General features: G+C 45.0%; 1 protein-coding gene across 2 annotated transcripts in view; it reads right to left on the bottom strand.

The window, feature by feature from the left end:
* Positions 1 to 10,262: 10,262 nt before the first annotated feature.
* Positions 10,263 to 13,867, bottom strand: part of FNDC3B (fibronectin type III domain containing 3B) — a 185,830-nt gene continuing 182,225 nt past the window's right edge. For both annotated transcript variants that reach the window (XM_040073988.2, XM_040073989.2), the window contains one exon: positions 10,263 to 13,639. In XM_040073988.2, the coding sequence (XP_039929922.1) occupies positions 13,334 to 13,639 (306 nt within the window). In that variant the 3' untranslated portion in view covers positions 10,263 to 13,333. The remainder of the gene's footprint in view (positions 13,640 to 13,867) is intronic.

A 13,867-nucleotide genomic window follows, 5' to 3' on the forward strand; every position in this document is an offset into this window, starting at 1 on the left:
AAAAAAAACCAACCCCAAAGTTTGGGACTCTGAGAGGAGGGAGGCGCAGGATCTGGCGAGGCTCCAGGTGTTATTTTTGTGCTGCTTTTGCCCGTTTGATTTTTTTTAACGCCGGCTTTAAGCCCAGAGCCAGGCTGTGCCGTCCCGACCGAGTTTGTACGACTTGAGCGGCGCCAATTCGAGCTGAATTTTTCCAGAGTTAGCTTTAGTTTTGCTAAGAATTTTGCTAGCATCTAACCAGACACCCTAGAGAGAGAATACTGAATTGCCTTTTTGGAGTAGTAAACAGGAAATTTGATACGCTTTTCATAATACCAGTTTTTAAGTAAGGTCACGTTTTTCTCTGAATGAGGAAAATGATTTCTTAAAAAAAAGAGAAAAAAAAAGAGAGATATAAAACAGATAATTTTTAAACATGCTAAAAAATAAATAACCTTCATCTCACATCCAAGTAGAAAGGAAACAAAAAAAAGCCTTCACAGAAGTGGCTTAGAACGTGACTGTACTGAAATATTTTTTTAAAATATATATCAGTGGGACAAGGACAATGCTGACTTCAGGCCTGCAGTGATGTTATAAAAATGTGGAATGCGATCACCTACCAAAGTCCTTTTTTTTTTTTTTACTAGCTAAATCATCTGTACTTGTTTTGTTCAGTTTGACTGTGAATGACTTGATGTGTTTGAACTTGGAAGCTTTTAATTGTTTCAATATTTGTAATATCTGTGGCTACCTGTCCCTAACTGCACCCCAAAGCTTGCTGAGGACAGGTGTCCTGCCTGTAAATGCCCCATGTTTCTGTTTAAACTCTGTTCCCAGTGCCACACCCCCTGTAAAGCCTGGTGTGCAGTTGTGCTCGCTTGCTGCAGTGTTAAATTGAGAACATTTTGCATTTTTTAACCACCGTGACCTGTGAAAGTAATAGAAAAATCTGCATTAAAGGACACAGGCAGGCACATTCTCATACTTGATTCATAAACTCCTTAAATTAGATTTTTATACCTCAAATGTGCCGTTTCAAGGCAAACCAGAAAACGTTCCATCCTCTGTGCTAACGAATATGGCTTAATTATTGTCTCGCCAGCACGTGGGGTTTGTGCCCACAGAGCTGACAGAGCTTTGCAGCATGCACGTGTGATAGCAGCTTTCTGTTCACTTGGTTCTAGTTACTGTTCATCCCCAGCTGGTCCACAGCCCTTTCTCCCTGATGAATTTGATGAATTTTAATTCTCCCTAGTGAATTGTGTGTTAGCAGAACTCTCCTGCCTTCAAACCCCGCCGCTCACACCGACGGGCCGCCTTCCCCCGTCACACCTCCAGCTGCTCAGGTTGAACTCACGAGAGAAATTGGCCTCTTCTGTATATTCAGTGTCGTTTCTGCCACCTTTGCTGGGGCCAGGGGTTGGTTGCTGCCCCTTGGTGGCACCTGAGCCTGTGCCCTCCCCACTCCAGGAGCGCAGGATTTATGTGCAAACACTCACACGAGGCGCTGCAGCATCACCTCCTGCCTCACCTCTACCACAGGCACCCCGCTGTTCTCTCACTCTCTCACTGACAAGCAGGTCTGCTGGCAGAATTCATTCAGAACTCAGGGAAACAAGACATTGGGGAACAACCACGGGAAGAGGGTGCAGATGTGAGCTCAGTAACAGCCCGTCTGTATGAACGAAGCGATCGCACACACCCGGCGTCACATCGGTGTTTCAAATCCCAGCTGTGTCTGTGCTGCTAAATGTGAACAGAAAAAGAAATAAAGTGATGAGAACCTTTATAACCCTGTGGCTCTCTGGTGGGGGAGGGATCCAGCACGATTCTCACAACTGGATTTTTTTGGGGGTTTTGTGTGGGTTTTTTTGCTGGGTTTTTTGTTGTTGTTGTTGTTTGTTTTGGGTTTTTTTTGTATTTGTATTTTAATTTTGTTCCCCAAATCCGTATAACTAACTTGATTAGGCTATTTTGTTTAACCAGAGTAACTGCAACATTAAAGCCCCGTGTAGGCATGTTTGCGCATACAGACTACAAACACGCTAATAATTTCATTTCGCCGAAACATTTCATCAGGAGAAAATGTGAATTTTAGCTCTACCACCACCATAAAATTCCCACAACTCTGTGTATAGAATGAAATTTAAAACATTTGATTGTGGGTCATAAAAGTCAGAAAGAAAGGGAGGACAGGACTTCTTCCTTCCTTCTGACTGAGGAGATGGACTCGTTTCTACAAGTCCTTGGACAAACCTAGCAAAATACACAAATTATTATTAAAGAAAAGTAGCCACCTTCATAGGACTCTTGCACATGCAGGAAAATACTCATATCTAGCAGGGAACACAAACATTTAACACACTGTAGCTGTCACTGCAGCAGCCATTAGTGTTGCTGCCCTCAGTTCCAGAATTTTCCATACCGCTTCTCCAAAGCCAGTGGGGTCACACCAGCACGTGCTGAGTGCAAGGTGGTGAATAGGAACTGCTGCTCCAAACTGGTACAAAATGAACTGCTTTTTTATGGAAAGCAGGAAAAAAACCCAAGAAAAACAAAACCTCAAAACCTGGATAACCCTCACTTCTGCATCATAAAATCAGCCTTTGTCTGATGCCTCCAAAGAGATCCACACGTCCCAACCCGCACCGACGGATGAATCCAGCGCTGCTTGTCTTGAGCGTTAGTCAGAGAATCACAGAACATTAAAGGGACCTTAAAGACCCCCCAGTCCCAACCCTCTGCCATGGGCAGGATGCCTCCCACTAGATCAGATTGCTCAGGGCCCCACCCAACCTGACCCTGCCCAAGCTGTAAGAAATAACTTCACTGGGGGGGAAAAAAAAAGCATGAGCAAGATTTGAAGAGCGTAGAAACGACAAAGTCAGTCCAAGGTAGGCATCATCAATCTGTCCCAGGTGCCAACAAGGCTCCCCCAGCCTTGTCTCTGGCAGGATGGACAGGGCAGAGTGGCTGCTGCAGGTGCAGAGGGCAGTGCCAACACCCTGAGCTGGCACAGCGACGCTGGCACGGCGTCACTGCCAGCCTCACCCACCAGAGCCGCCTTCTCAGCCTGGCAAACACCTCCCAGCACACACAGAGCCTTTCTCCTCTGCTTCCCAGGGCATTTCTGCAGCCCCTCATGTTCCTGGCAGCTTCTCCCCAAAGCCTTCCCTGCATGAAAGGGCACAGCTGTGCCTCCCATCCAGTTTTGGGTCTGGACATGGTTTTTAGATCCATTTCTCATGGGGGGAAGACAAGAGTCCTTGCAGGCACTGGGCTGTTCATTGGTGTGGCAGACAGAGCATCTCTGCAGAAAGAGTTTTTTCAGGCTGTTGAACCTTTCCATTTCTGGAAACTCTTCCCTGTGGGAACAAACCTTGCCAGTTCTGACTGAAAAAAAAAAAAAAAAAAACAAACCAAAAAAATGTGCAGACTCTGAGAGTCAAAATTTTGCTGTGTTCTTACTGACTTGAATGTGAGCAGCCCATAGAGAAAATAACTGAAAGTTCATTCATTAAACAGTCCCAGTTTTAAAAGCTTTTCTACCTCTACATTTTGTATTTCACAGATAAACAAGAACAATTTGGCTGCATTTTCTTTCTTGGCAATGAGTTAAATTGGTGATGAAATGGGTCAAAAAGGACTTTACCAGAAAGCTTCATTCATTTTTCAAAAGTACCTTTGATGGAGACACGCACAGGCAGAAAATCATGTCCTATTGTATTTCTTGCCAAAGATAAAACATACTGGAAAACCAGCACTTCCTGTAAAAATTGGAATTGATAGATGTTCAGCAGTTGTGTAAGATTTTACCAAGTGACATTTGCATAAGCCCTATTAAAATCAGCAGGTTTTAGATACCTAAACACCTAGTAGAACTCCCTCTCTGTCATGGATCTGCTGGTTTCAGGGTGCTGCTGCTCTGAGCCAGAGGATGTTTCTGGATGGACTTCCACAGAGCTTGTATCTTCTGCAAAAATCCCGTGACCTTCAAGAGGCAAATTACATCTTGAGAAGTAAATTCAGATTTGGAACAAAGCAATCTAACTCATCTCCCAGGGATGCCCCTGCTGTTACTCCCCCACATCCTGAACTCCTCACCCTCAGCTGAAAGCCCCATAACTACATTTTACCCTCACAACTCCCAATAAAAAGCACCAGCCCTATTTATAAAAATGAAACCAAAACCTCTGGCGTTTTAACCCATTGCTCAAACCCTACTGCCCCAGAGTGATGAGGTGTGGATCCACTTGGACCCTCTGGATGTCATCCCTGGGTTTGGGCTGGGTCTGGCAGCTCCCAGCATCAGTTTTCTGTTCCTGAGCTGTGCTGCCAGAGTGCTCAGCACAGCCCATGAAAAATTTTATTTGAGGAACAAGCAACCTCTGGCTGACACTGCAGAGACACCGTGTCCTCTGTTTCCAGTGCTGGCCCTGCATCCCTGCTGTCCAGGGTGAACCTGCACCTGCAGCAGGGTTCGTCTCTGCACAGGAATCCTTGCACCAGGCCCTGGTCCTGCACACACACAGGAGCTTCCAGAACACCCTCAGGATGAGCCAGCAGATGAAGATGCAGGAGCTGGACGTCCCGGGGCCCCCAGCACTGTTTGACACCATTTGCTGTCGGGCACAGGCAGCTGGAGTCACACCCTGCCCAGCGTGGTGCCAGCAGCACCTGGAGAGCTCCTCTGGGGCTAATGAGAAGTCCCTGCTCGTTTGGGCAAGTCCATCATTCCCTGGGGGCACTGACACACACACACACCCCCTTCAGCCCTCTTCTCCCCCATCCCCACCTGATGAACCACCTGGAATCCTTCCCAGCTCCGCAATAAACTTCACAGCAGCAAAAACCAAAAAGATTTCCTCCCACAGATGTGCTTGCCAATGGCTTTTCCCTCTGAAACACGAGTTCTGGTGAGAGACAGGTAAAACCCACAGGGGTCTGGCTTCATGTCCCACATCCCTGGCCAAACTTTTGCCCAAAGCAGTTGTTAGATGATGGGGCCCAGCTCTGCCAGCTCTGGTGGATCATGAAACCAAAACCCTGCCTGCTGCTGTTTAGGAAAAAAAAGCAGAAAAGCAAATGTTAGATCAGAATCTGCCTCTTATCTCTAAATTGTGATTATGCAAGTAGAGTGGAGAAAAGGAAAATTTAATTCATCATGTATTAATGGAGGCTAACAGGTTTCTGCAGTCACTCACTGTCAAGCCCTAGTCCAGGTGTCATTCCAGCACCCAGTGCAGCACATTAGCACCATCCTGTGTAATTAACACACTTTGTGGGTCTTTAACAGGCTTCCTCAGTGCTTTTTCCAGCAGAAAGGTCTCCACTCCCTTCCAGCTCCAGCACCTGTGTGCTGTGGCCCTTCCCAGTCTCAGTTGTGAATGGATGCATGCCATGACTTTTCCCCTAAGTACAAAATTCAGAGCCTCTCATTAAGCCAATTACCCGGATCAGAACACAAAGCACCTGAGGTTCCTCTCAGAGCTCACCTGGTGATGCTGAGGCTGGTTTCCCTGAGACCTGCACCGACCCCAGCGAGAGGAGATGTCTCTGCAGCACGATTCTGGAGGGCAAACACCTCCAGACCATGGTGCGCTCTGATGTGCAGTGACACCCGGATCCCACCCCTGACACCCTGCCAAGCCCTCACACTGCTGGGCTGAGAAGGAAACAACGTGAGCAGAGCCCCACAGGTGTGATGCAGCCTCCCAACAAACCAGGGATGGGAGCAAAGCCCAGGAGGAGGGGAAGGGTTGGACTCCTAAATCAGCATCCAAACCACGCAATGCCCAGCTGCCGATCTCAGCTCTGCTTTCTGTGTACAAGCACATCCTTCTGGGAGCTACAGGGTGCTCCTCCCGCTGTACTTGGAGATAAACCACTCTGTGTTTCTTCAAATAAAGGCAATTTTATGGCTTTCCACACCTGCTCCGATTCTTTCACAGCGAGCAAAATAATGGGTTTGTGACGTGTGTGAGCCCATATGGCAAAATTGCTCTCAGAAGTAAAGTACTCCACTCTGCCCTTCAGAGGCTGCTCTGAGGGCTCAGGAGATGTTCCCCCGGCACTTGCCCCCAGTTTTGATGCTCCAGGATCAAAAGATCCTTCGCTTTTTTCTCATGTTCTGATTGATTTTCACATGATTGCGGCACCGTCTGCGAGAAAGAAAAGGCACGGCTATTTCCAAGCCTCTATCCACACCGCTCTTCCCTGCGCAGCCTCCTTCCGCTAATGACCTGGCGCCGCAAATCACGGCTCATTGAGGTGGGCAGGCAGGGATCTGACACCAGGAGCCTGCTCTGCAACGAGACACAGCCCGAGGAGCAGGGATTTAAACAGCCTCAACACGGCAGCCTGAGAGAAGACAGCAACCATGCATACCGAAATAAAGGTGGTCGCACACAGGCACACACCCTGCCCAGTCAACAGCACCTCGGGATTTTTATCAAGCACTGACAGTGAGATTGATTTTTCTAATATTTGCTAAGCTGGGGACACCAGCATGGGGTGTGAAAGGTGCAATCACCTGAGTTAGCTTTGATTGAACGTGGGGTTTTGAACCCACTGGACTGTTAGTTTGTGAGGAGGGAGGGAAGTGGGCAGCCAGCACAAGGGTTTCTATGTGCCACCCTCCAGGAGAGGAGTGCTGGAGTGGGGCTCATCCCTGGGATGCCTCAGGATCCCTGGTCTAATGCTGGTGTGTAGAATCGTGGGATGGTTTGGGTTGGAAAAGACCTTCAAGACCATCTAGTCCAAACACCCTGACACAGGCAGGGACACCTTCCACTATCCCAGGTTGCTCAGATCCCAACCCAGCCTGGCCACGAGCACTTCCAGGGATGGGGCACCCACAGCTTCCCTGGGCAGCCTGTGCCAGGGCCTCACCATCCTCACAGGGAAGTCACCTCAAACCAGCTGTGGTGTCAAAACCCATCAGAGGTTTGGATTCACCTGCTTCCTTTCTCTTTGCTGCGGGCTCGTGCCTGATTTCCCACTCTGCAGTGAAATCCGGACTCTGCCACAGGCTGTGCCCAGATCTGGATCCAGCTCCCCATCCTGTGAGCCAGGCTGGTGTGAGCCAGGGGAAGGGGCTGGCACCATCCATCACCAGGGCTCATTCAGACAGCAACCAGGGCTTTGTACAGCTGGGATGCTTTTGGCTTCAGGGCAACGAAGTCAATCACCTGACACTTGAAACAAGACACAGGACAGAGCCATAAAGAGCACAAGGAACTCTGAACCCCCACGCTGGAGAGAAGGCAGAACAGGAGCAGCACCGTGATCCAGAGCAACATCCAACAAGACAAACCCCACACAGCAGCATCCCAGGGGATATTTGGCCCTGCTGAGTGCCAAGACCCTGATGAGCTGACCTTTTCTCAGCAGACCCTGATGAGCTGCAGCCACAGCCGGGCAGGAGTGCAGCCAGGGAACACCAGCATCACCAGTGCTGCACCAATGCAGCCTCTGAGCCCAGGACACCACCACCAGCTCACAAGCTTTTGTGAGCCTTTTCTGGAAAGAAAGAGCATTTGAGCTGTAAATTAAAAAGACAGTATTTGCATTGGATTAGGGTGAATTTCTCAACTCTGTTCACAAGTTAATCCTCACAAGACTTCTGCATCCCTACTGTTTGCTCCATTATATTTGTAGAGAGTAATAGCTTTCATATGACAGAAAGTGAGAGAGATGAGCTAATAAAATTACTAAGAAATGACATCCTCTGAGCACACTGACCCAAGCAGTTATTTATTAACCGTGTCAGGAGACCTAAAAATAGATTTGATTGCATGCAAGACCATCTCTGCCACCAATTAGTGCAGTAAATGTAACTACTCAAACTAATAACAGCACATTCACTTAGATAACAGCAGATCCCAGGCTAATCCACGGTGTTTGAAAGCATCTTGTGAAATTTCTTTTTATCTCACTGAGCCAAGAATATGGGCATTGTAAGAGCAATTGTCAAGAGCAAAAATAGACATAATTGTTCAGAATGTAGTACTAATAAAATAGCCCTTTAGGGGTCTCAGCTGGCTTTTCTGCTCAGCCATAAAAACAGGGAAACAAAATGTCCATATTCATCTCTACTTACTCGTGGTTCTCACGCTGAGGAAAATAAAGGTAACATTTGCATCTTTACTCCAGGCCAGGTTAAGGACAGAGAATATAATTCTACACCACTTCAATAAATGACAATACGTCATGAACTCTGCAATAATTCTGGAAAAAGATTAGCAGAGGAAATATAATTTATACTTCATACTACCACAAAAATTTCTTCTTGTCTCTAGCACCTTTGGTTGCAAGACAGGTCTAAAAGAACCATCCTGTTGATGTAGATGTCATTAATGCTGAAGAATCACTCCATGTCCACAGGCCACATATTCATAGAATGGAATCATAGAATGGTTTGGGTTGGAAGGGGCTTTAATGGTCACCTGCTTCCAGCCCAAATATTTAATTTTCAGGGGGATTGAAATACCTCAGCTACGCTTTAAGATGGACAGGCAGGAGAGCCTCAGTCCTCTGGCACAACACTGGCACTGACCCACCCCCCTTCTGCCTTTTCTTTTTTTTTTTCCTGGACTTGAGCATCTCCTAACATTCAAAGACACAGGTGAGCCTGTGGAAAAGCTCCACAGGAGGAGAACAGCGTGCACTGATGTCACTCCAAATCCTGTTTGCTTCCCAACTCGTCCCGGGAGCGCGTGGCTCAGCTCGTGCCACACGTGGCACTGAGCCCCTGGTTCCTCGGAGATCCCCCTTCCAGCGGGGCTCAGCTCTCCTGCACCACACCAAACGTGCTCTGGGCTGGCAGGAGCGACTGAAGTGAGGAGCAAAACAAATTCCAGGTGCTGGTTTTCGAGCAGCTCTGCGATTACCGAGAGGAGAGAATCGCCGCTGCCATAGAGACGGCAGCGCCAGCTCGGGCACACCTGGCACTGCTCACACTGTGACACGTGCCAGGGCCACAGCCCACCGCTGCACCACCCCGAAGGCTGCTGCCAAGGCCACAAAAATACCCCAAACAGGAGCCTCTGCTTTCTTACAAAACTTTTTAAAGCTGCTACTTTCTCCTGGCAGCAGGCAAAGAGCTGCTGGTAAATACAGCACCACCCAAGGCCGCTTCCAACCTGCTCCGTGCTTCCTCACAAAACAAAATCCGCGGTGAATTTAGTGCTACTTACCCAGCTCTGCACAGTCTGGGTGTGGGAAAGGCACCCAGCACCTCTGCAAACACCTGTGGGTGGTAACAGCACGAGGGAACATCCAGAACTCCAACAGCAAATGGTTAAATCCTGCTTCACTCCCGTGGGCTCTCACTGCCCTCCAGCACCTCTGCAGACACCCCTGGCAATAAACCAGGGACCACTGAAAATAAAAGGTCGCCTCAGATGCCAAAGTGCTGATTACTATTTTATTGGCGTATTTAAAAGATTTTGCTAAAGAGACTGTCTTGGCAAGCACTGCTTAAATAAAAAAGCTGAGCAACCAAGTGAAAAAAGTTACTGTATTCTCCCAGGAAAACCCCACTCATGTTGTAAACTGCAGTAATTAAAACTGCAAACTAATCGATTGTTGTGTTTATGCAGTGACTTGAAGAAAAGCATTAAAAAATTAACATGAATGTGTTTGACAAGAAACATGTATGCATACTAGATTAATTCATCATGATGAGCAACTTAATTCATTGCACATAATTAGTAAGTTAAAAGCTCTACTATTTCAAGTGCTTAATTGCTAAGAGAGAACAAACCTAGATAAGTTTCTATAAATATAAATCCTTAATTTTTCATGCAAGCTATCTAAAAGAATTGATTAGAGCACCTGATTTTCAGATTATCAATACGAACTTACTCTTCACAAAACCACAAAAATTACTCCAGTTACAAACCAGAAACATCCTGAGGTGAATTCAGGGCTCCCACCCTTGCTCCAGGATGCACAGCAGCACTCACCTGCCAGAAGGGGTCACATGGACCCAAAAGGGCTGTGTTCAATTAAAATAAAGAGTTAAAACAGAAAGAATTAAAACATTTATTGGGCATAAATATATTACATATACACTACAGATACAGTTAAGTCTTACATACATAGTGTAGTATTTGCAAAATCTATACATTAAAATTGATATGGCAGTTTTAATATAATGCATATGAAATAGTCTAAAATTTACAATACAAGAAAACTTCTGATTATTTGTTTTTTTTTTAAAGTTGAAAAGCTTGGAATGTATGTTCCCATAGTGAGGTAAAAACATTTTCTTTTTCTTTTTCAATTTAAAGAACTGTGCAAGGATAAGGTTCATACACATTCAATTAGGGCACTTCTCAATCGTGACACTGAATACTGAGCTACTGGAGCCAACAAACAGGATTAGAAAACGCTTCAAGTTCATAAAGAAAAAGGCAGAACAATATAAAAACATCTCTCTCCTTCCTTAAGGGTATTAAATACTTAGTGTTTCATTCTACCTTTGTTGGTGGCGATGATTTCTGTGAGAGCAGAGCGCCCTGGGGTTGGATCCAACACCTGCCACTGCTGGACCAGGGGCACGAAGAGGTTTGGGAAGGGCCAAGGCATCAGCAGTGGAGGGTCAGGGACAGAACAGAAGGGTGTGACATGGGTGACCTTTGTCACTGACACACCAGTGACAACCACATCACCGTGGCAGGAGATACAGGCTGAAAATGGCAAATTCACCCAGCCTGTCCCAGCTGCTCCAGCACAATCTCCCAAAAGCTCAGGCTTGGACTGGGGGCTCTGGTTAGAGTGCTTACCAGGGACCCAACACATCAGCAGTGCCAGAGATGCTTGGAGTGTGGCTGGCTGCTCCCCTCTCCACTTCTGCTCGCTGCTTTTAGTAGCATTCGTATTTCAAACTCTCAAAATTGCTAATCTAGATAGAGCACATTGGGTTTTTTTCCTTTCTTTATTAAAGCAGTTTTGTTTTTTTCTTTAAAAAAAAAAAAAAAAAAAAAAAAAAAAGGTGTCAAGCTCGGATTTCATAGCAGCACTGCTCAAACAATATACCAAAAATAAAAAAAAGGGAATCTATTCAAATTTCTGGGTTTTTCCAAACTAGCGGTCTTTTCATTGCTTTAAAAAATACACTCTTCTCCCCTCCAATGAAAACAACTGTATACTCTTTGCTCACAAAATACAGATGCAAGGTCACAGAGTTTCATATCACAAATAAATTTAAATAAGATGTAAATAAATTTGACAAGCCATGACTTTGGCAAAAAACCAAAAAAATATATATATTTAGCTCAATGCCATTAGTTTGCAAGGCTAAATCGAACTAATTATAGTCAATAACAAAATACAGAACATTTCTAATATTTGCTACATCTAGAGAGGCACACAGAATAATTCATTGATCTTAGCACTTTCTTTCCAGAGATGATTTTGTTTTTGGATACATGTAAACGTTTGAATCACTGATAATGGGGTTTTTTTGGCATTTAATGTACTAGATGATCCCATCTTCAAAAACACAAGAAAATGCAAGAAGATTAATAATACTAGGAATGCTGCCAGGTAAAAAGTTGACCTAAAGTACAACAGTATAAAACAGACAAAATGTAACATGCTATGGGGGAGGGTGGAGAGGGGGTTTAGATTAGTACATAAGTACACTTTTTATTTTTAATTTTTTTTTTTACAATAAATAAAAAGATTGCACTGTAATTGGTATTTAAAGTACTGTATGCAGTATATAGTATAAATAAACCTAAAACCAAAAATAATGTTGTTTTTTTCCCCCATTACTTTGGTTAAGGGAATATTATGCTAGTACAGGACACTGAATCTTAGACGATGGAGACAGAGCACAAAAAAGCTAGGACAAAAGCAAAATCAAGTAGCAAAAATATACAAAAACAAGAGGCAGGGAAATACACTGTGTCTGTTGCACCCTTTTGGAATCTATTTGCACCTCCAGCTCATTTATGTCCCTGAGGTACTCGCACAATGTTGACTTAATATAAATAACCCCATGACTCAAGAGTTAAAATTCTAGTGTCTCGATGGATTAAAATGTGTCTGGGAAGGGGCAGGCAGGAGGGGGACACTGCCACCAGAGCAGGGACCATTCCTCTGCAGGACTCTCCTCTCAGTTTTGCCAGGTACCAAGTCATTTCAATCAGCCCCGTGGTAAGAACAGCATAGACACCCTTTTAAGGTATTTAAAATGAACAGATGTGATTTCTGATACCTCCAAGAAGGTTCCATAAAATAGATACCCCTCCAAAAAATAACAATAACATTAATAATAAAAAAAGATCAACTGACAGTAAAGTTTGCTTCCATTGAGTGTAAATCTCACCTAATTCAGTAGAGGCAGTAAGCTGTCACCAGCTCGAATCATATAAATCAGGCTGAACGTAATAGAATAATACCTAGTATTAGATTAGGAATAGTTATATACAGTGACAAACAGACAAGTTAAAGCAGCTTTTAAATAGCTGAACATGGGAATAGCTAACTATTGCACAATGCCCTCTTACTTAAAATTACTGCTAGGAATCAAAATGGTAAAAAAAAAAAAAGATCTATAATGCTTCAAAATTTATATGCGGTTTGGTTATTTGATTTCTTATACAGGCAGTTTATAGTGTTTGTAACTGTAAAAGTAACAGGCAACTAAAAAGGTTTTTCAACTGCAGGATGCTGTTCCAATTTAAATGCGCTAAACAGTTAAAATAACAACTTAGGTTTTATCTTGAAAAATTGGGGCAAACGTAGTGAATAATTCGTAGGCAACATTGCTAATACTGTTCGAGGAAAAACTGGTACTTGACTAACATTGTATTCTAGTCTTACCACTATACACACTTGTGACTAATGTTTAGAAGGAAAAAGAAGAGGCAAAAAAAGTGACTCATGATTAAAATTTCCTAAATAGTAAGATAAAATAAGAGACTGCACGAACTTCAGTGAAAAAACCCAAAACGACATCGAAAAGGCAAATCGGTGACAATTTTGAAATCGTGAAGGAAAAGCAACAACAACAACAACAACAACAAATCTCGCTTTTGGTATCTGGTTTGCTTGTTTCTCCAGTTTGACCACTTCCTAGTTCTGAATTTCAAAAAGGTGCATCAAAACACTGATTTAACTTTCTTCAAGCTAGAACCGTAAAAACAAGAGCAGTATATAAAAATGCACGGTAGGACGAAGGATTCCCAAAAAAAAAAAAAAAAAAAAAAAAAAAAAAAAAAAAAAAAAAAAAGGGAAAAAAGGAGGAGGAATATCTGAATAAATGTGTGGATTATAATGCGTAGCATTAGTTAAAAACCTGTGGGGTTTTTTTTTTTTTAAACTCCGGCTGAATCGTCTACTTCATGAAGAAGTACTGTAAAATGCAGGCAAAGATGATGGAGAGGCTGGCGAAGCCGAGCACGATGAGGGCGGCGAACTGCTCGTCCGTGGGCACCGCTGCCTTGGCGTCGTCGGCGCCGCCCGGCTCGCCCGGCAGCACCGGGGCGCTGCGCTGCGGCGCGAAGGCCACCGAGGGGCTGAAGGGGCCGCTGAGCTCCTGCGAGGTGTCCAGGCACCGGCGGCAGGCGCACACGCGGAAACGATAGTCCGTGTTCGCCTGGAGGCCTGAGATGTGGAATGTGGTTTCTTCTCCCTTGTACACCTTAAAAAGAGAAACAGAGAAAACCGCCCTGGGTCAGACGCAGCCTCCCGGCTGCTTTCGCGGCACGGCGACGCGAGGGTTTGGCCACGGGAAGTTCAGTCTGACTTTAGCTTTTTTAGCTTTTGTGTTTAGGAAGGATATTGAGATGCTTGAGCGTGTCCAGAGGAGGGCAACGAGGCTGGTGAGGGGCTTGGAACACAAGCCCTATGAGGAACGTTTGAAGGAGCT

The sequence above is a fragment of the Hirundo rustica genome, chromosome 10, assembly GCF_015227805.2.
Source record: "Hirundo rustica isolate bHirRus1 chromosome 10, bHirRus1.pri.v3, whole genome shotgun sequence".
In the NCBI taxonomy this organism is placed as follows: domain Eukaryota; kingdom Metazoa; phylum Chordata; class Aves; order Passeriformes; family Hirundinidae; genus Hirundo; species Hirundo rustica.